Genomic DNA, 23,873 nt, shown 5'->3' on the forward strand with positions numbered 1-23,873 from the left:
TGAATGAAACATAGAGGTTCTGCCATTCAGGAATTCACAGTTAATTGGGATGCTGTTATAGGAAACAGCCAGGTGACTGGCTGAGTCCAACTCTGATTTTTTTTTTTTACGCATCAAAAAAATTTGGATAGACTTTGTCTTCATTATCAACAACAGTATGCAATTTGTGACACAGTTTTCCCCAAAGAAAAATAGCTAGCTGATACTTAATACGTACTTATTATATGCTAGACACTCCTCTAAGCACTGTGTACATACTAATTCATTGAATCTTCAGACCGACCCTGGAGATAAAGGTATGGTTTTCCTAATGGGCAAATTGCCACCATATTTCACTCTTGATCTTAGTCAAAAGGCCGAGGAGCAATTCCACCATATTTCAAAATCTGTAACATCCTAAAGTCTTGTTGTGTTGTTTTATTCTTATCTTTCTTCATTAATTGCTTCTTTGATAAGGCACAAGTATATCTGAATTTCAGACACACTTCTGTGCTTAATAACATCCTTCTCCCTAGAATTTCATAATATCTTAATGACAGAAATTTCTTTTCTTTTTTTTTTTTTTTCGGCATTATTTCTGAGAAGACTCCCATCAATTTCATTTTATAGATGGGAAAATGGGAAAGCCAGGTCCCCAAGACTAAAGAGGTTAAAATACAGAGTGTGAGGTCGGGAGTGACCAGACATGAGGCCGGATCGTGTAGAGCCCTGAAAAGGGAATTAAGAAGTTTGGGCTTCACACCAACCTCAGCAGGAAGCCATTGGAAGGTTTTAATAACAGAGTTGAGTTGTGATCTGATTTATATTTAGGAAAGGGTTTGCAGTTTGGAGAATGAGATAGCCTTGAACTAGAGGTAAGAACTTCCTTAGTTAAGAGACTGGTGTGATCTTGTCAAAAGTCAGTCGCTTAAACTCAAATGATGGTGGAAGAGGTAGTGAGAGGTAGACAAATTCAAAAGCTGATTAGGGTAAAATTGGACCCATACTTGACACTACACACGAGATTAATTCCAAATGAATTAAGTATCTAGATGTAAAATATGAAGTTTTATGAGCACTAGAAAAAATGTGTGAATTCCTCTTTAACTTCAATGTAGTAAAGGATTTCTAACTATACCTTAACATTAAGAAAAGATAGATGCATTTGAACTCATTAAAATAAAACAAATAGCAAGACAATATAATACCATAAAGTCAAAAGACATCTGACAGACTAGGAAAAAAATATTTGTAAATATACCACAAAGGCTAATATAAAGGATTCTTAAAAATTCAAGAGCAAAGGACCAAAAATCTGTGTAAAAAATAGGAAAAGGACACAAAAGCATACAAGTCATCAAAAAGATATAAAAATGGACCCCAAAGATACAAAAAAAATGTTCAAACTTATTTATACTTGGGGAAATTTAGAGTTAAGTAACAATGAAATGTCATTTCTCACCCACAATATTGACAAAAATTAGGAAGTTGGACATCTTTTCTGTTCTGGAGGGCTCTGGAGAATCAGACACTCACAAAGAGCTGGTGGAAATGCAAATTGGGACCACCTTTCTAGACAGGAGTTTAGTAATACCTAACAAAGCTACATCACATACACCTACTTTTTGACCCAGCAATCCTACTTCCAGAAATCCACTCTGAAATACATCTCCAACAATATAAAAATACACATTTATCTTGCAGTTTTGTTTGCAACTGCAAAATCCAGGACACTACCTTAGTGCTAATTCACAGAAGAGTGGTTGAATAAGCTGTGGCTCACCCACACAGTGGAGTCGTGTCAGCTGTATAGAAGATCAACGATGATTTCTGTGACTGGTATGGAGTAATTTCAACATACTGTTACGTGAGCGAGGCAAAGTACAAAAGAATATGTATTTGTTATATGCTAACCATGATGTGATATAAAGATAAATACCTGTATCTGCTTATCTGTGCAAAAGAGATACAGGAATATAAACCAGATACCAATGAGATTGGCTGTCTGCAGGGGTTGGGTAAGAATGGGCTCGCAAGAATGTGGGAATGGGAGTGAGATGGAAGGAATGACAGGAGAGTGACACACCTCTCTACACCTTTTTGTAAAGTTCTGACTTTAGAGCCATGGTGATGTTTCAAGTGACCAAAAATAATAATACATTTAACTAGGATGTGGGGAAGAGGACCCCAAATGGAATGCAAACAGTAAAAAAATGAACCCAACTATATTGTAAATGAATAACATAACCACACCAGAGAGGGTGGAGAAGGAAAGCACTAATCTTAACAACTTTGTAAAACAACAGTTTGGACAATTTTGACTGGAAACTATAAGGTTAAAGAAAAAAGGGCCATCACAAATATTATGTTCTGGAACTAAGCTTGTTTTCCACAGGGGTCTGGGTTAGCAATTCTGAAACTACTGCATATGTACACTAGGATTGATCGAGTGAGTATAACAGTGTGGATAGTGAGAACCAGGTTTCTCGCTGTTGGAGAAAAGAGTTTACAAACATGGAAAGGAAGGTGGCTGGGCTGAGTCCTGTGCTGTGGGACTGGAATGCGAGGTGTCACCATGAGCTTATTTTATGTCTTCATAAAACTAGTTGCGTATATACTTACTCTTAGTGTACATATGTAGTGTGTGTATATATAAGTATACACTTATATTGGGTACATAGGTGTATATAGATATATACACTTACTTTTAGTGTACCTATACAGTGTTTGTAGATATAAGTAAATACTTATTATGTATATAGTGTATATACATAGATGATATAGATATATACATATATACTTAGATATACATGTACACTTACTTTTAGTGTACGTATATAGTTTATGTATATATAAGTATGTACTTATTATAGTATATACTTAGATGTGCATAGATATATATCTAAGTATATCCTGTATTAGATAGTTGTTCATGGGACTTGGGCAATGTCTCCCCCACATTGTGCAGTTGAAAATCCAAGTATAACTTTTGACTCCCCCAAAACTTAACTAATAGCCTACCGTTGATCACCTTATCAGTAACATAAAACAGAAACAGTTGATTAACATATATTTTGTATGTTATATTTACTATATACTGTATTCTTACAATAAAGCAAGCTAGAGAAAAGAAAATGTTATTAAGAAAATCATAAGAAAATATATTCACCATTCATTCAGTGGAAATGGATCATCACCAAGGTCTTCATCCTCATCATCTTGGATTGAGGAGGCTGAAGAGGAGGAGGAAGAGGAAGGGTTGGTTAGTCTTGTTGTCTCAGGGATGGGTGGTAGGGCTTGGAAGAAAATCCACATATGAGTGGACCTGAGCAGTTCAAACCCGTGTTGTTCAGGGGTTCAGGGGTCAACTGTGGTGTGTGTGTGTGTGTGTGTGCGCATGCACATTATATACAAGTATAGTGTACTATGTATACACTATATATTATATACATTAGAAATAAAATGAATGTGTACACTGCTATACACACATATGTTTCCTTGTCCTGCAAGGGCCTAGAGTCAGTGCCACTCCAGCAGTAGTGGATGCATCTAGTGCTTAAATTTTTGCCGATTCCAGGGATGGGGCAGGGAAAATATAAGTTGAGCCTGGAAAAAAATCTCACAGTGCCAGAATAAAAGGGAGTTCTCAAAAAAATAAAATAAAATAAAAATGATAGAGGCTTGTCAAAAGAACAGAGGAGCCACCCTGAAGGCACTCCTAATGGCCAAATCTGGAACTATTTGAGCAACAAAATAAATAATGATAACATTGGATCATCACCCATATAATAAAAAAAAAAAAATCTGTGAGTCCCTACTGATTTAAATAAATGGGCGGGGGGAAATAGCTCTTCCTTTTGGCAGAAGTCCAGTTAATAAATCTAGAAGGGATGTGGGAAATAAAAAATCAACATTGGGCAGTCATCACAGTAATAATTGCTGCAGTCCAGAACTATCAATGGATTGTAAAATTAGTGGGTGAAAATATGATTAAAAAACAAGATATTTGCACAGTTTTGAAGTACCTCCCTTTGTAAAGGGAAAATAGTAACTTTATGTTTGAGAAACCCAGCAGACATCACCTTGACCACACGATGGAGACAGTCACCACCAGTGACAAATGTCCCCCTCCTCCCCCCGGCAGGATGCACTGAGAAGGGCACAACACCTTCATGGTTTTCCTGCTAGAAATGATAACTACCTCAGTCTAATCACGAGGAAAGACCAGAAAAGCCCAACTGGAGGGACACTCTACAAAATAACTGTCCAGTAATCCTCGAAAGTGTCAAAGCCCTTACAAACAGGGAAGGGCTGAGGAGCTGTCCCGGACAGAAGGAGACTAAGGAGACAGGACAACAAAATGCCACGTGCATTGCTGGGTGGGAACCTGGGAGGGAAAAAGGACATAGTTGGAAACCTGGGGTATGCCCACAGGACCAAACCAACATTAATTTCCTGGCGTTGATCATTTGTACTGTGGTTGTATATTCATAAAGACGTTAGCTTTAGGATAAGCTGGGGGAAGAAAATACAGGGACTCTCTGTGCCATTTTTGCAACTTTTTGGTAAGTTGAAAACTATTTCAACATTAAAAGTTATAAAAACCTGCTTAGGAGGTCACATTGGTGGAAGGGGATAGTAGAGAGGTCAGGGGGAAGGGCTGTGAAAGACAAAAGTGACACTCAAGTCCCTCGCTGGATGGGTAGATAGTGGTGCCATTTGCTGAAACTGGGGACATGGGTTTTGGGAGGAATCGTGGGTTTGGGGAGGGGAGACTTTGGGAATTCCAACAGTGATGTCCTGCAGGCGGCCGAACATCTGTCCCCCTGGTACCAAGGACAGGTACCCTGCAGTGGGGATGGCGCTCCAGGGTATGTGCTAAGAGAGAAAAGAACAGTGGTTCTAGGGCAGACCCTCACGTGACTCCACATTTGGTAGCAACAGAGCCAGAGCCACTGACCCCAGAAAGGCTGGTGACAGCCACTGAGGAATGGTAGAGTCCAATCCTGCTATCCAGTGGCCCAGCAAGCTAAAGGCCACACTGTGTGTTCCCCGCAGGACAGAGAAACCTCGGCAGAGAGCACTTTCCATGGAGTGTGGCGATGAAGCCAGGTGGCAGTGGGTGCAGGGGAGGCAGGGAGACAGGGTGGAGAGGACATTCCTCAGGAAGCTCACCTGTGCAAGAGGCGAGGAGACAGGTGGGGCAGGGGGGCTTTGTAACTTGAGAGCACCTTTGCAGGCAGGGTGACGAGCAGAGAAAGACTAAACCCAAAGGAGCTCCTTACATGTCTAAAACATCAGCAGAAAATCTAGCCAACAGTGAGGATTAATGCTCAGAAAGTCGATGTTCTGTCATCTTAATTTGAACAAAACTGTACCAAGCGCTATATTTCCCCTGGGTGTAATTATGGAATATTGGAGCAGAAATTCAGGTTGTTTTTTTTTTCCTACAGAAATTTATGAGCTCAGAAACGGACTGACCAGTCCACCCCGGTGTACCCTTCTGAGAACTACAATTCCTAGCCCCCTTAGCAGGGCTTACAATGCTGAAGGCCCCATATTCCCGGGAAACAGCCTTTCTGGTAGAGGAGGGCGTGGCACAAGGCGGGTGGTCTGAAATGCTGACTGTCAGTGAAGGGCGCACCAGTGGCGTATCAGCTGCAGGCTGGGAAGGGTCCCTGATGCTGTGTTGTGGCCAGGGGGTGAGCCGGGGGGGGGGGGGACACAGCCTGCCACAAACTCCGGGATATGCTCATGGGCTCAGGTGGGAGAGAGGAACCCAGTCAGCGTGAGAGGAGCCCATCTGATTGTCTGATTGGAGACGTCCACAAGACAAGGATGGAGATGCCACTGTGCCCGTGGGAGTTTCGTCTTCTATAATAGAATCTCGAGGGAAAAATTATAGTCTCTTCAGTGGAAGGGAAAAAAGGGACGTGCACCAGCTTTTGCAGGGCAGTTGTCATTGGTTAAATGTAACATGACAGAGTGGGCAGCCCCTGAGCAAGGCCTGGAGTGTAGTAGATGCTCCGTGATGTTGGGGACCGGGACCCGAATCTCAAGGGTTGGTAACATCTCGGAGCGTCCACACGCACACTCTCACACGGGAACGTCATCACCAAGGCCACCTCTAACTCCTCCATTGAGGAAGCAGGCTCCAAAGTCCAGCATGGTCCAGGCTGGTCCAGGCTGGCTTCTAGTACGTGGTTTGCCACGGGTTAGTTGGCAAACAGGGCAGGGCAGAGAGCAGACGGAGCTTCCTCCACCCTCACCTGCAAAAGGTGCGAAGAGGCAGGGAGCCCAGGATGAGAGGCCCAGAGAGCCAAGGCCCGGGGGCATGAGCGGACCACAGGAGTGGCTCTGGGGGTGCAGAGCTGTGATTCTAAGAGTCTAATCCGAGGCCCAGTCTTTCCATGCAAGGGAACGTAGGGTCTGAACCAAACCATGGAGTCAAAGTGGGGGAAGGGAGGAGGCTGGCAGGGGCAGAGCAGGCGGCAGGTCCAACCCGAGCAGCCCACAGACCCAGCCCGAGAGACCCTGATGACAGGGGAGCCGCCTAGGGGTGCTCAGCTGGCCAACAGGACTGTTGAAGCACTTGGGCGTCCACCCTGGACAAATGGCTCTGGGAGGCAGCAGGAAGCCCCTAGCGCTGAGTGCCAAGTGCGGGACAAGGACTCGGGCCGGGAAATACGGGGCACCTGGGGCCATGTTGGAATTTACAGGGAAGAAAAGCAGTTCTTGGTAAAACAGGAACAAGACCCCGGTGATCCAATGGTGGATGAGGTCAGGGAAAATAATAGTAACAAGTATACACATACCCTTCTCATTAATTGATTAAATCTCCATACCTACCCTATGAGCCAATCTTATAATTATGACCATTTTTTAAAGACAAGGAAGCAGAGTCCCACAGGACTAAAGCAACCGGCCCAGGGTCATAAAATGATTAAGTGACAGAGCTTGAATTTGTTAAGTAGGCTTCAGAGTCCACGCCCTTGACCATTACGCTGTCCTGGCGACAGTGCAGGGCAGGGATGCAGGTCTCACCGGCTGGTGAAGACGGGGAGCCGGTGGGCGGAGGTACAGACTTCACTCAGATCCAACTGAGAAGGGAGCAGGTGTCTGCCGGGGCTTCCACCCTGTGCGGGGTACAGTCCTACCGTCCCATCTCACATGCAGAGGCAGGAAAGAAATGCATGTTATCAGTGATCTGCCTTACTGAGAAATAGTCTCTGCTCCCTTAACCAATGTAGCAGTCAGGGTGAGCTTTGCGGGCACGGTTAGGAATTTCCTCCTGATCCTTGGGAAGTCGGGTGGGCTATCCTGTCTGCTCACCCATCAGCTCTCCAGCTCTCCTCCTCTGCTCCCCACACCAGGAGGCCCCCAGGTCTGTCCACAAGGCCACGTGGGCCAGGCCCTGCCACCTCCGACCCCACCACACTGTCACTGCCCCAGATCCATCCACTCCTGGAACTGTCTCTGAAGGAAAATCAGCCCAACATTTCGTGGCACAAGATTGTCTCCCCTTCATCCCAGTAGAAAATGTATTCTCTGGAAACACCCCGCTGGTGCCCGGCATGCTGGGTCATGTGGTAGAAGGGAGCGGGCTGGGGATGGAGGCCCTGGGGACCGTCCCAGCCTCCAGGAGCTGGCCCTGCCTGCAGGGACCAGACTCCACGGCCTGCCTTCTGAGCTCCCAGATACATTTTTAATCAACTTTATGGAAGCATAAGGTAAGTACAATTAACTGCATCCATGTAAAGTGTACATTTTGATGAGTTTTGACAGTTGTGCGCACCTGTGAGGCAGCCTCCTTAATCAAGATATAGAACGTTTCCATCCCCACGTCCCCAGCGATTCCTCATGTCCCTTTGCTCCCAAGTCTCAGGCAGCCACCACTTGTCCACTGTGAGGCACTGTCTTTTTCTATATTCAGTTTGGGATCTGGCTTTGGGGTTCTCCAAAGGCAGGTTTCTGTATATACGTCAGAAGGCCAGTGGAGACAGAGCGTCTTCCCAGGCCTGTATCCTGCACTGCTGGGGCTGGGGCTTCACTTCGGGCCAGCCTGGAGGGCTCCTGCCCACTGCTGGCCTGCCTGCTCCCTGCCTGCTCCCTGCCCGGCCCGCTTCCCACACGCCAGGACAATGGAGGAGAAAGTCTGTTGACTTTAGGAATATGCACATGTGCATGCAGTCACGAGAAACCATTCCTGTGGGCTTCAACCAAGCAATAAACAAATGAATTTACTTCCATGCAGGTTTGAATCAATGGAAATATCTCTCTGTCTCCTAGTAGAAGCTGGGAAAACTGCATTTCTTTATTTAGCTATACTTTTCTACAGTGACTGCCTGACTTTAAAATGATGAGAAAGACCTTTAACAGGAAAGCAATTGCAAGCCGTATTTTTATCAATAATCTGATGGATTTTGCTGTGTTCCAGAGTCATTCCATAATTATTTGTCTGGTTTTTGTTTGTCTGGCTATAACTTGCATATTTTGTTTTTTCCTTCAAGGCTGTTAAATTTGGGTTAATAGTTGTGTGTGTCTCTTAGATCATCTCAAATAGAAAATTCTTTCTTCCCCTAAATAAGAATTAATTGTATTTGAGTTCAGAGGGTTTTTTTCCTAATGCATTAGGGTGTGGATAACGACATTCATTTCTCTTCTTGGGGCCGGCAGCCAAACCTAGAATAGTCCCATTCAATTCGAAAGACATTTATAGAGCATTTGCTTTTTGCCCGATCCTTTTCTTAGTCCTCATGCTGTGTAACAATTGGTAGGATGCTTCTGTCCCCCAAACAACAACAATAACAAAAACCTATAGCAAAGAAAGATACATTCCTAAAATACACAATTATGTAAGTGGAAAGAATCACGCATGGTCAGGGCTAATATGGTGCCCGTGGAGATGGGGTGGGGTAGGTGGGGTGTCCCCTGGACAGGGAAGGCAGGCTGCACTGTTGGCTGCTTTTGGGAAACCCCAGGTCATCTGTCAGACTATGCCAAGAAACAAGAGGAAACCCTGAAAGGGTAAGCTGGGCCATATAGTGGAAGATCATGGTAAAGAGTTTATCCTTAAATTGGTGGGCCAGGGAAGCAATGGAAAGTGGAGGCAAGAATGACCTGATTTGAACATGCAGGACTGGGGAGGGCAGATGAGAACTGGGAGAGCTTGGAGCAGCAGGACCAGTGACAAAAGCCACGTGGCAGTTCAGGTCTCAGAATAGTCACTTTTAGGAGGAAACATACGGAGGCAGGATCAAGACTTGTACATTTGAGGATGAGGAAGATGAGAAAGAGGAAGAGTACAAAGGTGATTCAAGCTTGGGAGTCCAGTCTGGGGGAGAGACCAGAACTCTGGGTGTGTCATAGGGAGCGGATCGCCTGTTGGCCACACAGGAGGAGTGAGAGGCTACGTGTTCCAGGGAGCCATAAACTCAGGGGAGGAGGCATTACCCGTTGGCTCCTCCATGGAGCACGCAGGTGTCAACTCACCTTCTCCTTCCGGTAGCGGGATGACCTTGGCAGCAGTGAGCATCGCACAGAGTGATAAATTCCATAGACAGTGGCTTGGCCGTAATGTGCATGAGCACGAAGATAGAAGGGAGTGGGACAGCTTCCGCAGTACAGCAGATTAGACACTGTGACGGCCCCACTACCATAGAGCCAGGTTCTAGATAAACTGCAGCAAGCATTACTTTAAAACCTATCTAGGCTCACAAGGAAATGGTTATATCAATGAGCTTTTGCTGCATAACAAATTACCCCAAGACATCTTCAGATAAACAAAATCTGAGAGAGTTTGCTGTGGTAGTCACCAAAGGAACTTCTAAAGAATGTACTTCAGGAAGAAGGAAAATGACTCGGGAAGAATGTCTTGAGGCAAGAACGAATTACAAACAAAGAAATGTATAAACATCTAAGTAAATCTAAGCAAACGTTTCCTGCACAACATAATGAAAATGACGTCTACTTTGGGGAGAGAGGGAGATAGAGCCAAAATATGGAACAATTAAAGGAGGTGATCACATTCGGTGTATCCTAATGTGCTTCAATTTTATTGGAGAGAAGCGGATGTTAAGATATTGAACAAAATTAGATTTTTCTAAGTTGTCAATGGTTAAATATCAAGAGTAAACAATAAAATAATAGAAATGGAGTGTAATTTCTGAATCTGTCTGTAGAGTGGAACAATGAAATATGATAACATTACAGCAAATAAACCAAAACACAACCAATCCAGACAAAGGCAAGTAAAGGAGAAAAAGGAAACAGAGAAGGTTGGACAAGCAGAAAGCACAAAGAAAGATATTAGAAATCAGTCCAAATATATCATTAATCACAATAAAATCAAATGGACTGAACTCCACAGTTAAAAGATCGTCACCTTGAATTTTTGAAAATCCGGCTGTATTCTGTTTTCAAGGGACACATCTAAAACCTAAGGAGAGGGCATCATTGGAAGGGAAAGGACAGAAATGGGTATGGCAGGCAAATTCTAAATGGCAGAAAGCTGGGCTAACTTCATTAATATCAAACAAAGTAGCCTTTAAAACAAAATGCGTTACTGAAGGTGAAGTGTGTAGTATGATGATAAAAGACTCCATTCTCCGGGAAGGTAGAATAATTCCTAACTTGTGTGCACCTCTCAGATCTCTCTTCCTCTCTCCTGCACTGTCGTCATCGTGCCTCACTGTACTTCACGCTCGGCTCCGCAGCCAGTGTGGTCAGCCAAAAGTTCAGATGGCAACTCATGATAAAGTCGAGCTTGCCGTGCTCATCTGGCGGAGTCTCGCCTGCCCCCCACCTCTGCACTCCATCGTGGTAAAAGCTACGCTTGGATCCTCCCAAACCCCGTATTTCCTCTGGTCTCCAGGCCTTTGAACTTGCTGCTCCCTTTGCCTGGTCTGGTCTGATGTTCTCTTACTTGCTTAGTCGGCTGCCTCCATGAGCTTGGCTTCAACACCCCCTCCTCTGGGAAGCCATCCCTGACCTCCCGTCTTCTGGGTTGGGGCCCATCCTATGCAGACTGTACGAACACACTTAGTGTACATCATAGCAATACTTCATACTTTGTCATCATTGCTTTTTCACTTGCCTGCCTCCCTGAGTAAGCTGTGAGCACCTTGAAGGCAGGTACTATGGCATTCACTCGTGACATCAACAAATATTTATCAAGCACCTCCTATGTGTCTGACATTCTTCTAAGAACTAGGGATAGACCAGTGAACAAAAAAGACTAACAAACTCCTGCCTTCATGCCACTCATACTCCTGCAGAAGGAGGCAAACAACAAACTATATGAGTAAGGAAACTATTCTATTAGAAGACAATAGATACTAGGAGAGAAATAAAGCAAGAAAAGAGATAGGGAATAAATGGTGGAGGTCAAGAGAAAGCCTCACCAAGAATATGACCTTGAAGCAGAAACTTGAAAGAGGTGAGGGATTGAGCCATTCCGAGATCTGGGGGAAGAGCATTCATTCAAGAGAGGAGGAACAGCCAGTACAAAGGCTCTGAGCATGAGCAGGCGTGGCCTGTCTTGGATCAACAGGGAGGCTGTTGTGGCTGGAGTAGAGGGAGCAAGGGGCAGAGTGGTGGGAGTTGAGCTCAGAGAGAAATTACTAAATTTCACTGGGTCTTGCAGTCCATTGTAAAAGTTTTGGACTTTCGAGTAAATGGGAAGCCTTCAGAAGATTTTGAAAAGAGGAATGCCATGACCTGACTCCTATTCAAAGTGACATGATTTTAAATAATACAATATTTTAAAAGCGATCACTCTGGATATGACTTTGATAAAAGACAGAAAGGCCATGCATGGGAGCTGGGGGACCAGTTAGGAGGCAATTGCACTAATCTATTCAAGAGATGAAGGTGGCTTGGAACAGGGAGGTAGCAATGGAGGTGAAATCTAGATATAGTTTGCTAATGGATTGAATACAGTGGATCAGAGAAAGGGGCAAATAAAGGGAGAAGCCAAAATATTTGGCCTAAGCAACTAGAAAGGTAAGGTTATCATTACCCAGATGGAGCAGACATTGGATGAGTGTGTTACACAGAAGGATGAGCTCAGTTTGGATCATATAAATTAAAATGCTTATTAGATATCCAAGTGGTATGTCAAGTAGGGAGTCGGATATACAGATTTGGAATTGAAAGAAGAGTTTGTTTTGGAGACAGAAATTTGGCACAGTTAGCCACACTAGCATGTAAATGCTATTGAAAGCCCTAAGAATGGCAAACTCCCCAAGGGAGTGAGTATAGAGAGAGAGGTTGTATCACCTGTGCCTGGCAGAGCATCTGGCCCATACTCGGTGCACAGCAGAAAGACAAAGAAAAATCAATTGAAGTTGATGGTGGATCCTGGTGACCCTAAGGAGAGCAATTTCAATGAAGTAGTGAAGCCAGACTGCAAGGCGTTAAGGAATAAGAGAGGAAGTTCAAGGGCAAAATTAGGAGGTAAGTAGAGCTATGGCTAGAGAGGATTTTCTGGACACAAAGATCTGGTTATGTTTCTAGCTTGATTGAAGAAATGAAACAGCAGATAATGGCTTAAGGTATCAGCAGAGTGAGGAGGGGTCAGAGACTAAAGGAGGTGCTGCAGCTTAAAGGGAGACAGGTTTTGAGGAGTAGGGGATGTAACTTTTCAACAAAATGGGAAGTAGGATTTTCTGAGGGCAGTGAGAGTCCAGGACACCAGAATAAGAGATGGAGGAGGAAGGACACATTTTTAAAAACATAGACTCTGGCAGGGGTTGGAGGTGTGTTGGCTGACAGAGTCATAGGAGGTGAATAAAAAGGTGACAGAGGCCCAAACACAGTTGGGATGTGGGTCTGTGATGGACATGGTCAGTCGGCACCTGGCCCTGTCCCCATGAAAGCATGAGCCAGGGGGACTTGCAGAGCCCACAGTTCAGAGTGACCACGTGGTACCAGGGTGGCTACCTGTGGTCATAGAAGTGTCTTAAGGACACTGCTTGCACTAGCAGTGAATATTCTGGAAAAAGAATTAAGAAAAAAATACCATTTACAACAACATCAAAAAGGATAAAATGTTTAGGAATAAATTAAGCCAAATAAATGCAAAACTTGAAAACTGAAAACTGCAAAACACTGTTGAAAGAAATTAAAGACCTAAGTAAAAAAGATATCCTGTGTTCATGGATTAGAAGACTTTATATTTTTAAGATGACAATTCTCCCCAAATCGATCTAGAGATTCAATGCAATCCCTATCAAAAGTCCAACTGCCTTTCTTACAGAAATGGAAAAGCTGATCCTAAAATACATATGAAATGCAAGGGACACAGAATAGCCAGAACAATATTGAAAAAGAACAAAGTTGGAAGACTCACACACTTCCCAGTTCTAAGACTTACTACAAAGCCATAATCATCAAGGCAGCATAGTACAAGTGTAAAGACAGACATAGAGATCAAAGGACTAGTATTCAAAGTCCAGAAGCAAACCCTCACATTTACAGTCAATTGATTTTTTTTACAAGGGTGACAAGACAATTCAATAGGGAAAGAACAGTCTTTTCAACAAATGCTGCTGGGACAACCAGATATCCACATGAAAAAGAATGAATTTGGATGCCTACCTTATACTGTATAGGGAAAAGAATTCAAAAGGGATCAAAGACCTAAATATAAAAGATAAAACTATAAAATTCTTAGGAAACATAGGGATAAATCTTCATGACCTAGGACTTGGCAATGGTTTCTTAGATACGACATCAAAATCAGGAGAAACCAATGAAAAAATACATTGTTATTTCATCAAATTATAAATTTTTATATTTGAACAGACAATATCAAGAAAGTGGAAAGAAAACACCAGAGTGAGAGAAAATATTTGCAAATCATATGTCTGAAAAAGGTCTAATATTCAGAATACATAAAGAACTCTTACAACTCAACAATAAAAAACCAAATAATGCAATATTTAAAAATGGGCAAAAGATCTGAATGGATATTTTCCAGAGGATATAAAATGGCCAGTAAACACATGAAAAGATGTACAACATCATTAATCATTAGGAAAATGCAAACCAAAACCATAATGGCTACCTCACATTCACTAGGATGGCCAGAATCAAAAAAGTAGACCATAGCAAGAGGCAGCCAGGATGTGGAGAAGTTAAAACCCTGGTTCATTACTGGTGGGAGTGTAAAATGGTGCAGCTGCTTTGGAAAACAACGTGGCAGTTCCTCCAAAAGTTAAACATAGAGTTACCATATGACCCAACAATGAGTAATTCTACTCGTAAGTGTGTACCTGAGAGAATAGAAAACATACGTTCACACAAAAATTGTACATGAATGTCTGCAGCAGCATTATTTGTAACAATCAAAAAGTGGAACCAATCTAAATATCCATCAACTGGTAAATGGATAAATAAAATAGTCAAGATGAGGGACGAAGCCCAACCAGGCCTTGAAGAGAGACACTAGAGCGCGTGAATCCAGTTGCTCCAAAGACCTGCGAGGAGAGGACCAGGGGCTGGAGGAGTTAAAGGCTACATCGTGGAAGAGAGAGAATCACACTGAGGCCTAGGAGAGTTGAAGTCAGAACAATCTAGGTGGGAGTCCCCAACCTATGGTGTGAATTGTATAATTATTTCATTACATAATAGAAACAAAGTGCACAATAAATGTAATGTACTTGAATCATCTGGAAACCATTCCCCACACCGATCCGTGGAAAAATTGTCTTCCATTAAAATGGTCCCTGGTGCCAAAAAGTTTGGGGACTGCTCTTCTAGAGGAAGGCCAATAAATAGCATCTCCAGGCAGAGAGACAGCTGGGGCAAGTCTTGGAGGCAGGAAAGCTCGCTGAACGTGCAGAGGACAGGAAGCAGAGCTGTGGGGGCAAGTGCTGGGGACACGTAGGTAGACAACACCATGACAGCTGCTGATCCGGGACTGGGTCAAAATGTGGGGATTCTATTGACAACGGGTCTCAGGGCTCATCGCCTTTCTGCCTCACGGGGGAAAAGCGGATGTGAGACCTGTTGGCCTAAGTTTAGCCTCGTCACCCTGCAGGGCACAGACCCTGTCTCCTGACTTCCTCATCAATGAAGCCAAGGTTTGGCCCCTGGGCCAGGCCAGCAGAGCCTGTGCCCATGACCCAGCACTTCTGGTGTGAGAAGATGCCTCCCCCCAGAAAGGAACCCCTCCCCCAGGATCCTCTCCACTGGCCCTGCCCACCCCGATGCCTGCAGGGCTTGGGGCTGGCCTCCCCGTCTCACCGTTTCACTCCCTAACAGACCTCAGAAAGGAGAACCTCTAACTTCCACTGGCATTTAGCTTCGCTCTTTAAACATCTGGGTCACAGATATGCTCAGTTAATTAATGTTCTTCGCGCTGCTCATTTGCCTGCTGGATAATAGATTGATTCATAATTTCAATAAGCAGCTGTGTATATCTTTCCCCTGAACATAAAGGCAGCTTGCTGTCATTCATCACTTTGCATTTGGAGAATTTAAATATATTCAGGGAGACATTGTTCAGGGAAGGGGAGGGAGGGCTTCTGATTTTCTTACCATTTTTGCCTCTAACAATTACTCTGATTTGGAACTAATTTGGGTTTAAAGCACACGTTAACCGCATCTCTTTCAAGGGCACTTAATAAACTCCCTGTCACTTGTTGAAGGGGAGCAGACAGGCTCTTCTTTGGGGATCAAAGCCAAGGGTTTCTGAGCAGCTTTCACCAAGAAATGAGAACCTTTGCAGAGAATCTTATCCGGCAGACAAGAGCCACTCATGTCCCTGAGCAGAGCTACCTTCTTGCTTCATTCCCGGGCAGAAATGTGCAGGCTTTCTGGAGGAAACGGGGATCCCCCAGCAATCAAGGAGGGGAGCCCTTTGTTGCTCAGCTGTTAGGCCAGGGCAGACAACCACTGGATCTCCAGGGACCCAAGGAGAAAGGCCAGGACCCAGCCAGGTGACCAGATGTCTTCATGCCTCAGTTTCCTCATCTATAAATAAAATAGGAAGAATAATCAAACCTATCTCACGGGGTTGTTGTGAGAATTGCATTATTTATTCCATGTACAATGATTAGAAATGATGCAGAGTATGCCTGCCATGCAAGCTAGCCAGTAGTATTCTTTTTTAGTTTATTGGACACTGGCTGTATATTAATAATCACCAGCCACCTCATATGTAGGACTGTGAGAACAAAAATGAAGAATTGTGTTTCCCTCTCACACTGTCCTCACCAGCCTGCACTGGAAGTGTCTCGGTGGGACACAACCCCTCCTTATGTCCCTGGAAGCCTGTGCCCAGGCCAGGCATACGCAGCACACTTCAAAACGTGCTTGTGGAGTTTAGCTGGCTGCCTGTTCAAAATGATGACAATCACATCTATAATGTGCTCAACCTCAAATATTCTTTGAACACGTGGTCTGTGATTAATTAGGAACAGTCCCTTCCTCTCAGGAGCATGGAAGACAGGTGAAAGCATTTTCTTATGTTGGAATAATGATTCTTAAACAACACGGGCAGCCAGAGGAAGGAAGGTAGGGGAGGGGAGGCCACTAGCCTAGTACTGGCCCTGTGGTGGGAAGGGTTGCCAGGCAACACCATCTCTGTATCAGTTAGCGATTGCTGCATAACAACTACCCCCAAAACCTAGTGGCTTAAAACAGTATGCATTTATTATTGCTCACGAGCCTATAAGTAAGTGGGCCGGTTCTGTGATCTAGACCAGGCTTGGCTGACTTGGGCTGGATCCATTCCTGCATCTCCTATCAGCAGCTGGCAGGTTGGCTGAGGGCTGTCTGCTCCAGCTTGGCCTCCTCCATTTGTCTGGTGGCCGACTGGCAATCGTCTGGGCCACACGTCTCTTGTCCTCCGGCAGGCCAGCCGTGCTCACTGCCGTGGGGACAGCAGGGTTCCAAGGGATGAGTGGATGCATACGAGGCCAGAGGTCCAGTCTAGGAGCAGACACATCCTCACTTCCGCTCCATCCCGTCAGCCAAAGCAAGCTGCGAGGCTAACCGATAGTCAAGGGACAGGGATATGGAAATTGCAGCAAAGTCCTGTTGTCAAGAGTGTGCAGAGAAGTGAAGAACATGGTCATTTTGCAATCGACCACCGTCTTCTAGCATTTGTTCTCATAGGCGGAGCACAAAGCAAGTACCAGCATTGTGTCACCCACTTGGGACTTCTGCTTTTTCATCATTATAAATAATGTTGCAATAAATACCCTATCTATAAACTTTCGTTTATAACTCTGATTATTTCCTTGGGGTAGATTTCTAAAGGAGGATTTATTCAGTCAAAGGCAATGAACATTTTTAAAGCACAAAGTATCTACTCAAAACCCCCTTTTGAAAGGTTGTAGCCATTTACTCTCCCTCCAACCCAGCTGCGGGAGGGCCCGTCCCAGGCTAACCTTGCCGAAATGCAAACAATCTCTTTAAAAAGATGGTATCTTGTTGTTGTTTTAGACTTTTATTTGTTTTCATACCTGTGAGGTTGAATGCTGTTTAATTCCTGTTTCTCCTTCAGTGAATCGCTTCTTTGGGCCCTTTGCGGGTAGGTTTAATCAAGCCCCGTTTACAAACGAGGAGGAAACGGAGACCCCGAGAAGCTGAGTGACTTGTTCAAGGTGGCCCAGCCTGCAGGAGGCAGAGCCAAGCTTTAGAAAGCAAACTCCCAGCTCTCTTCACCTGTTCCGACTTCCACACTAGCTGAGCAGATGGCTAGAGTCCCCAGTCACTGAGGACACACTTAGGAAAACTGAGAGTGGCTCCTGAGGGCTTTCGAGAACAGGGCTCCCCCGGGAGTTGGGCGTCTGGGCTGGGTGACAGGACCGGCACGGTAGGCCAGACTGGTAGTGACAGATGCACGGGTGAGGCCGCAGACCTGAGCCACGCTTCCCCTCACGGCCTCACCCCTGCCTCCCTTCCTACTCCCTGCCGCGCTGGTCTCCCCGCAGCTTGCCCGCTACACCAAGGAAGGCTTCCTGCACCTGGGCGCCCTGGGCACCACCACGCTCCTCCCTGACACCCGCTGCCTGGTGGACAACTCCAAGAGCCGGCTGCCGCAGCTCCTCGACTGTGACAAGGTCAAAAGCAGCCTGTACAAGCGCTGGAACTTCATCCAGGTGCGTGCCCCACCCACAGGGTCAGCGCCCAGAGCGGTGCCCACGCTGCAGGCTTCCGCGGGGGCCCCAGCAACGGGCAGCCCAGAACCCAGGCCTCCCCGCCCCGGGCCAGGCTCCTGGACCCAAAGCACTTTCAGGGGCACCCGTGGGGGGTCTGTGCAAAGCAGCCCTCCTAGTTCCCGCATCAGCGCTTGGCTGGCTGGGCTCTGAGCAACCCCGACAGGGCAGGGAAGGTGATTTCCTTGAAATCTGCTAAGTCCCCACAGCCAGAAGGGCTGAGAAAGTCCGACTTCGACTGTCCAGGGAATTTCCTAATCCAGAGCCCATCCCCAACCATGCACCTGGTTCGGCCCCTCAAACCCGGTGAAGCTTATTTATGCTCTGAGCTTAGAGTCTGCAGAGGAAGCCCCCGTGACCCCTCCCGCTGTGCAGAGACTTTCGGTGGGATTGGTTCCCTGAGAGAAGCCAGGTGCCAGGAAATGCGGTGGTTAAGCCTCTCTGTGTCTCTGTCTCTGTCTCCTTCTCTCCCCTCCCACTGCCACCTCCCCTCCCAGAATGGAGCCATCATGAACAAGGGCACGGGTCGCTGCCTGGAGGTGGAGAACCGCGGCCTGGCCGGCATCGACCTCATCCTCCGCAGCTGCACGGGACAGAGGTGGACCATTAAGAACTCCATCAAGTAGGGGGAAGGGGCTGGCACCCCACGGCCCGGCCCCCAGGACATAGCTGGTCCGTCCGTCCTCTGGACCAGCCACACGTGGAGAGACAGCAGGGGCCAACAGGCGCTCGCTGGGCCTCCCAGGGCTTCTCTGGGACAGCACAGGGACCCCAGATGGAGACTCATGTCCCCTTCGGCATCCAGCTGCCCACAAGGCTTGTACACCCTGGAAAAGCCCCCACTCCTTCTCTGGGACACCAGCCGTGTCTCCTGCAGCCCCAGTGTGGACCTGGCACCGGGGAGTGAGACTGTCCACGTCTCTGCTGTGTCATCCCCCACCCCAGTGGCAGGATCTGGCACTGGCTGGGTCCCCTCCCACGTCTCATCCTTTGCAGCAGGAGCAGCTTCTAAATTCTACCCCAACACGGTGGGCGCAGCGGGGGCTTCAGCCACAGCAGAGCCCCCCTCCTTGGAGGAGGCAGTGAGGCCCTGAGACGCAGTTGACCCTGAGGTTGCTTCTGCCCAGGTGTCTGTTCACCCCAGAGGCAGCTGCCACCCTCAACTTTCCCACCAGGGTAGCTTTGGAGACTGTAGCTCTGGAAATTTCCAGAAGGAGCTGCTGCTTCCCCTGCTGGACACCTGGGCATTGGGCCCCTATAAACTCGCGTGGGCTGGCTCTGCTGCCTGAGTCTGGAGGGAGCCAGAGACAGAAGCAGTCTGAGCACGTAGGCTGGTCTGGGCTGCGAGGGCCCCCAGGGTGGAGCCAGGCCGGGGAGCCTGAGCAACGGAGCTGCCCCGGGAGCAGCCAGGGCCTCCGTCCAGGATTCCAGGGCTGACGCCAGCACAGTCGAGGGCGCCAGGGAGCTCGCAGAGGCCTTGTGCCCACCTCGTTCCACCCCACGCTCTGCTGGCTGGCAGGGGAGAGGGCAGTCGTTTCCTCTCTTAAGAGTAATAGCTTTTTGCGATTGCCCTCTGGTTAGGGTGCACTTATAAATCAGAGTTAATATATGGACGTGTGTGCATGCACACGAGTGTGTGTGCTGTGTGCTGTGTGCGTCTGGCGTGTGCATCTGAGAGTGTGCCGAGGCTGACCGAGCTGGGCGGCCTCCGGCTTACTGCATAACTGCTCACCTGGATGGGGACGGGGCTGCGGGGCAGTGTGTGGGGTGAGGGCCCCACGTCACCGGCCCGGAGGTGCCCCTGAGGGAAGCCTGTCCCTTCTGCCGGTTCCCAGCTCTCCCCTGTGCTGTCCCTGGCCAGCCCCTGCCCAGAGCAAACCCTGTAGTTGCCCCGTTGCTCAGTGCGGGATTCACAGTGTCTCATTTGGTGGCATCTTGCTGGTGATCATCCCTCGCCCCGTCTCCCACCTTGTGAAATAAATACACGTTAGCACTTCCCAAAGCAGCCTCGTTTGCTTCTTGGTTCCCCAGAGGTGGACAGGGAGTGAGGGGGACGTGGCGGGGGCTTCTTTGGTTTGGAGGGTTTGATGTCATTAAAGGCAAAAAGCCCTCACGGCTGAGACAAAGCCAGACTGCCCTGGCACAGCCTCCCCGCAAAGCCAGACTGAACTTGACATCTGACACTCACTTCCTAATCCTCTTGTGGACCCTGGGGCAGGAGGGTCAGGTGGGTGCGGGAAGCTGCAAGGAGGAGGAGAGCTGCGGGGTGACCTGGCTTGGCCGCCCCTCCTGCTGCCTTCCAGCAATTTTCACAGCTCAAACCCCGGGAGCCCATGGTGGGGCATGTGCCCCTTGGATGCTCAGGGAAAAGGGAAATTCCAAAAGATGCCAGGCCTCTGCCAGGGGAATGGGCAGAGTGGGGTGGGCCGGAGCACCCTCGGCTCTGACTGTCCCATTTCTCTTTCCTGCAAGGAAGCCGGGGAGACCCACCCGCCTGGTGTCACACACGCCTCCCCGCATCAGTTGCCACTTTTCTTTGGGTTCTGTAAGGGTCGGGATCCAAGAGCACGTTGATGGAAAATGTTGCTATTTGGTAATGATGAATGGCGAACCTTAAATCCCAGACTCTCAGGGTGACAGCAAAAAGAGCTAGAGACCCCGAGTTCCCTGGCGGGGCTGACAGGGGCGAGATGGAGACAGGTGGCCGGGGAGAGGCTGAGATGCTGCACGTGGGGCTGGTCTGCGCTCCCGAGGCGGCAGCCCTGCCACGTGGACATCAGCAGGTGTCCCAGCACTTGGGAGAGATGAGCCACACCTTTCTTAGGGCCACACCACACCACGGCAGAGTGGCTGGGTTGGCTTGTTCATGGGGTGGTGGCGGGGTACTGGCTTGGGGGCTCCAGGAGGCCTGTGGTTGCTCTGAGACTCGGCTCCAGCCCTGGCACCAGGGTCCAGGGGCCCGGGCTGCCCGTTCTCATCAGCAGCAGTGTCAGCAGCCTCCCCCCAAAAGCTCGGGACACCCGAGGACACTGGCCACAGCGTGAGGCAGCATCCCGGTCAGCACCCGCTTTACCCCACTGGGTCCTGCCTGGGCCTGGCGGCTTTGGGAATGGCCAGGGGCCGAGGTGGAGAAGAGGGACTGACAAAGCCAGAGAGAGGCAGGGAGAGAAAAGAGAAGCAGGACCCTGGGGCGGGGGGTGGGGGTTTGGTCCCAAGTCCTTTGGGAGAATTTGGAAGTTCTGGAGACCCCCAGATCTCTGCCAGCAAGCTCCAAGCATTCAGCTCGAGAGAAATCGCACATTCCTTCACCATATGTTGGCAGTTGGCACCACCTACAGCTCAAGGAGTGACAGATCCATTGACCACCCCTCACTGTCACCTCTGCCACACAGCAGGTGCGGCAGACGGGGCTGGGCTCTGGTCCTGTCTCCCTCCTGCACCGCCAGCCCCTCCCCTCCCCCAAGCCCCTGCACTGCCCTGGCTATGACCATTTATTCTCATTTCTCTAATTCTTCCCCTCAATTTCCATGGCAAAAAGAACGATCACAGATGGTATTCCTGATAAATGTCCAAGCCGTCACAGCAGATGTCTTTGAATCTTTCGTTATTTCTCGAGTGTTTTCTTTAGAGTTTGACGTGTGCCGGAGGCTAGAGCAGGACAAGAAATAGAAAAGACAGAGACAGCACCATGGGGCCCAGAAGCCACTGTCGTAACCCACTCCAAGCCTTTTGGGGTGGGGTTCTGAAACCATTTTTTTTTCCTATCTGATATTTTTTCTACCATGCTTGAAAAACATCCCAGTTTCACAAAGTGAGGCCATGGCAGAGGAGGCCACTGTCCCAGGGCTGCAGGGAGCGAGCTGTCCCTGCTTCGTGTGCTATTTCTCCTCATTCCTCTGCACCTGGCATGCTGCTCTGGGAAGGGCCCCCGACAGCCAGCTGGGAGTGGGCTCCAGAGTGGCCTGGAGCCCCTACAGGGAACTGGGCACCCGTGCAGTCTGGGGACAGGGCAGGGGGCTGCACTGAGGTGCCCAGACCTCCTGACTGCCAGGTACCAGCCTTGCGCTCTGATTGGACCCCAACCAGCAGGTGAGCGACAGACGAGCAGCTCCTCACCTGCCCCGGTCACTGATCTCTGAGTGCCTGGGCCTCTCCGCTCTCACTTCCCAGGCAAGTTTCCTTAGACCCGAGTGTGGGGATCAGCCGTGCACCCCGAACTCCAGGGGTGCATTTCAGTTCCGTTCAACAAATACATCTGGATACCTCACCTGTGGTTTGCTTTTTATAACTTCCTGGAAAAAGACAGAAGACAGGGAGGGAGGAGATGGAGCCAAAATACCCTGAGCAAGTGCGAGGCGCGTGGTGAACAGGTGAACGCGGGGACTGTGCCCTCGGAAGCTCTGACTTGAGAGAAGACAGGTGCAACATCTGGGCTCAGCCCGGGCACTCGGGCAGCCAGGCGATGGGGCCTCTGCCTACGGCGTGAGTGGGGGTCCCTGCGTGTTACATGAGTGGGGGTCCCTGCATGTTACGTGAGTGGGGGTCCCTGCGTGTTACGTGAGTGGGGGTCCCTGCGTGTTACGTGAGTGGGGGTCCCTGCATGTTACATGAGTGGGGGTCCCTGCGTATTACATGAGTGGGGGTCCCGGCATGTTACGTGAGTGGGGGTCCCTGCGTGTTACGTGAGTGGGGGTCCCTGCATGTTACATGAGTGGGGGTCCCTGCGTATTACATGAGTGGGGGTCCCGGCATGTTACGTGAGTGGGGGTCCCTGCGTGTTACGTGAGTGGGGGTCCCTGCGTGTTACGTGAGTGGGGCTCCCGGCATGTTATGTGAATGGGGCTCCCTGCATGTTACGTGAGTGGGGGTCCCTGCGTGTTACGTGAGTGGGGCTCCCAGCGTGTTATGTGAGTGGGGGTCCCTGTGTGTTACGTGAGTGGGGGTCCCTGCGTGTTACGTGAGTGGGGCTCCCGGCATGTTATGTGAATGGGGCTCCCTGCATGTTACGTGAGTGGGGGTCCCTGCATGTTACGTGAGTGGGGCTCCCAGCGTGTTACGTGAGTGGGGGTCCCGGCGTGTTATGTGAGTGGGGGTCCCGGCATGTTACGTGAGTGGGGGTCCCGGCGTGTTATGTGAGTGGGGGTCCCGGCGTGTTACGTGAGTGGGGGTCCCGGCGTGTTATGTGAGTGGGGGTCCCGGCATGTTAGGTGAGTGGGGGTCCCAGCGTGTTAGCTGATTCCAGCCTTTCCCCCCGAGAGGCCCCGGCTCACGGATGGCTCTTGCCCATGTGGCTCCCAGCTTGAGTCCATCAGCTGCGTTGATACGGGTGCCCCACACGGATCGCCCAAGCTCTCAGAGCCAAGGAGAGGAGCAAAGAAAGCCAGACAGCGATCATTGATGCTGTGGATGGTTCCAGAACACAGAGGTCTGCCAGGCCTAGCCAGTTAATATTATCATGCTTAATAAATGGTTGCCGGGGGGGGGGGGGGGGGGCGGTGTTCATCTTCCTCCAGGATGAAAATCTCATAGGACGCAGTCTACTGGTGGATGTCCACCCACCTGTCCAGGTAATCACTCAGTCTCCACTTGGGGACCCTGGAGACAGTCGTTCCGGGGCAGGATAACTCTTTCTGACGGGGAGCCGAGCGGAGTCTGACTCTCAGTACCCTTTCCCCGACGTCCAGCCCTCCGGAGCGCTGAAGGCGAGACGAAGTCTCCTGCTGC

At 48.5% G+C, this 23,873-nt stretch overlaps 1 protein-coding gene across 1 annotated transcript in view; it reads left to right on the plus strand.

Moving 5' to 3' along the window:
• Positions 1–20,142, plus strand: part of GALNT17 (polypeptide N-acetylgalactosaminyltransferase 17) — a 210,436-nt gene extending 190,294 nt beyond the window's left edge. The window contains exons 9-10 of the mRNA XM_045542165.1: positions 17,925–18,092; positions 18,647–20,142. Of these exons, the coding sequence (XP_045398121.1) occupies positions 17,925–18,092; positions 18,647–18,775 (297 nt within the window). The 3' untranslated portion in view covers positions 18,776–20,142. The remainder of the gene's footprint in view (positions 1–17,924; positions 18,093–18,646) is intronic.
• Positions 20,143–23,873: the final 3,731 nt, after the last annotated feature.

This window comes from Lemur catta, chromosome 2, assembly GCF_020740605.2.
Source record: "Lemur catta isolate mLemCat1 chromosome 2, mLemCat1.pri, whole genome shotgun sequence".
Classification (NCBI taxonomy): Eukaryota; Metazoa; Chordata; class Mammalia; order Primates; family Lemuridae; genus Lemur; species Lemur catta.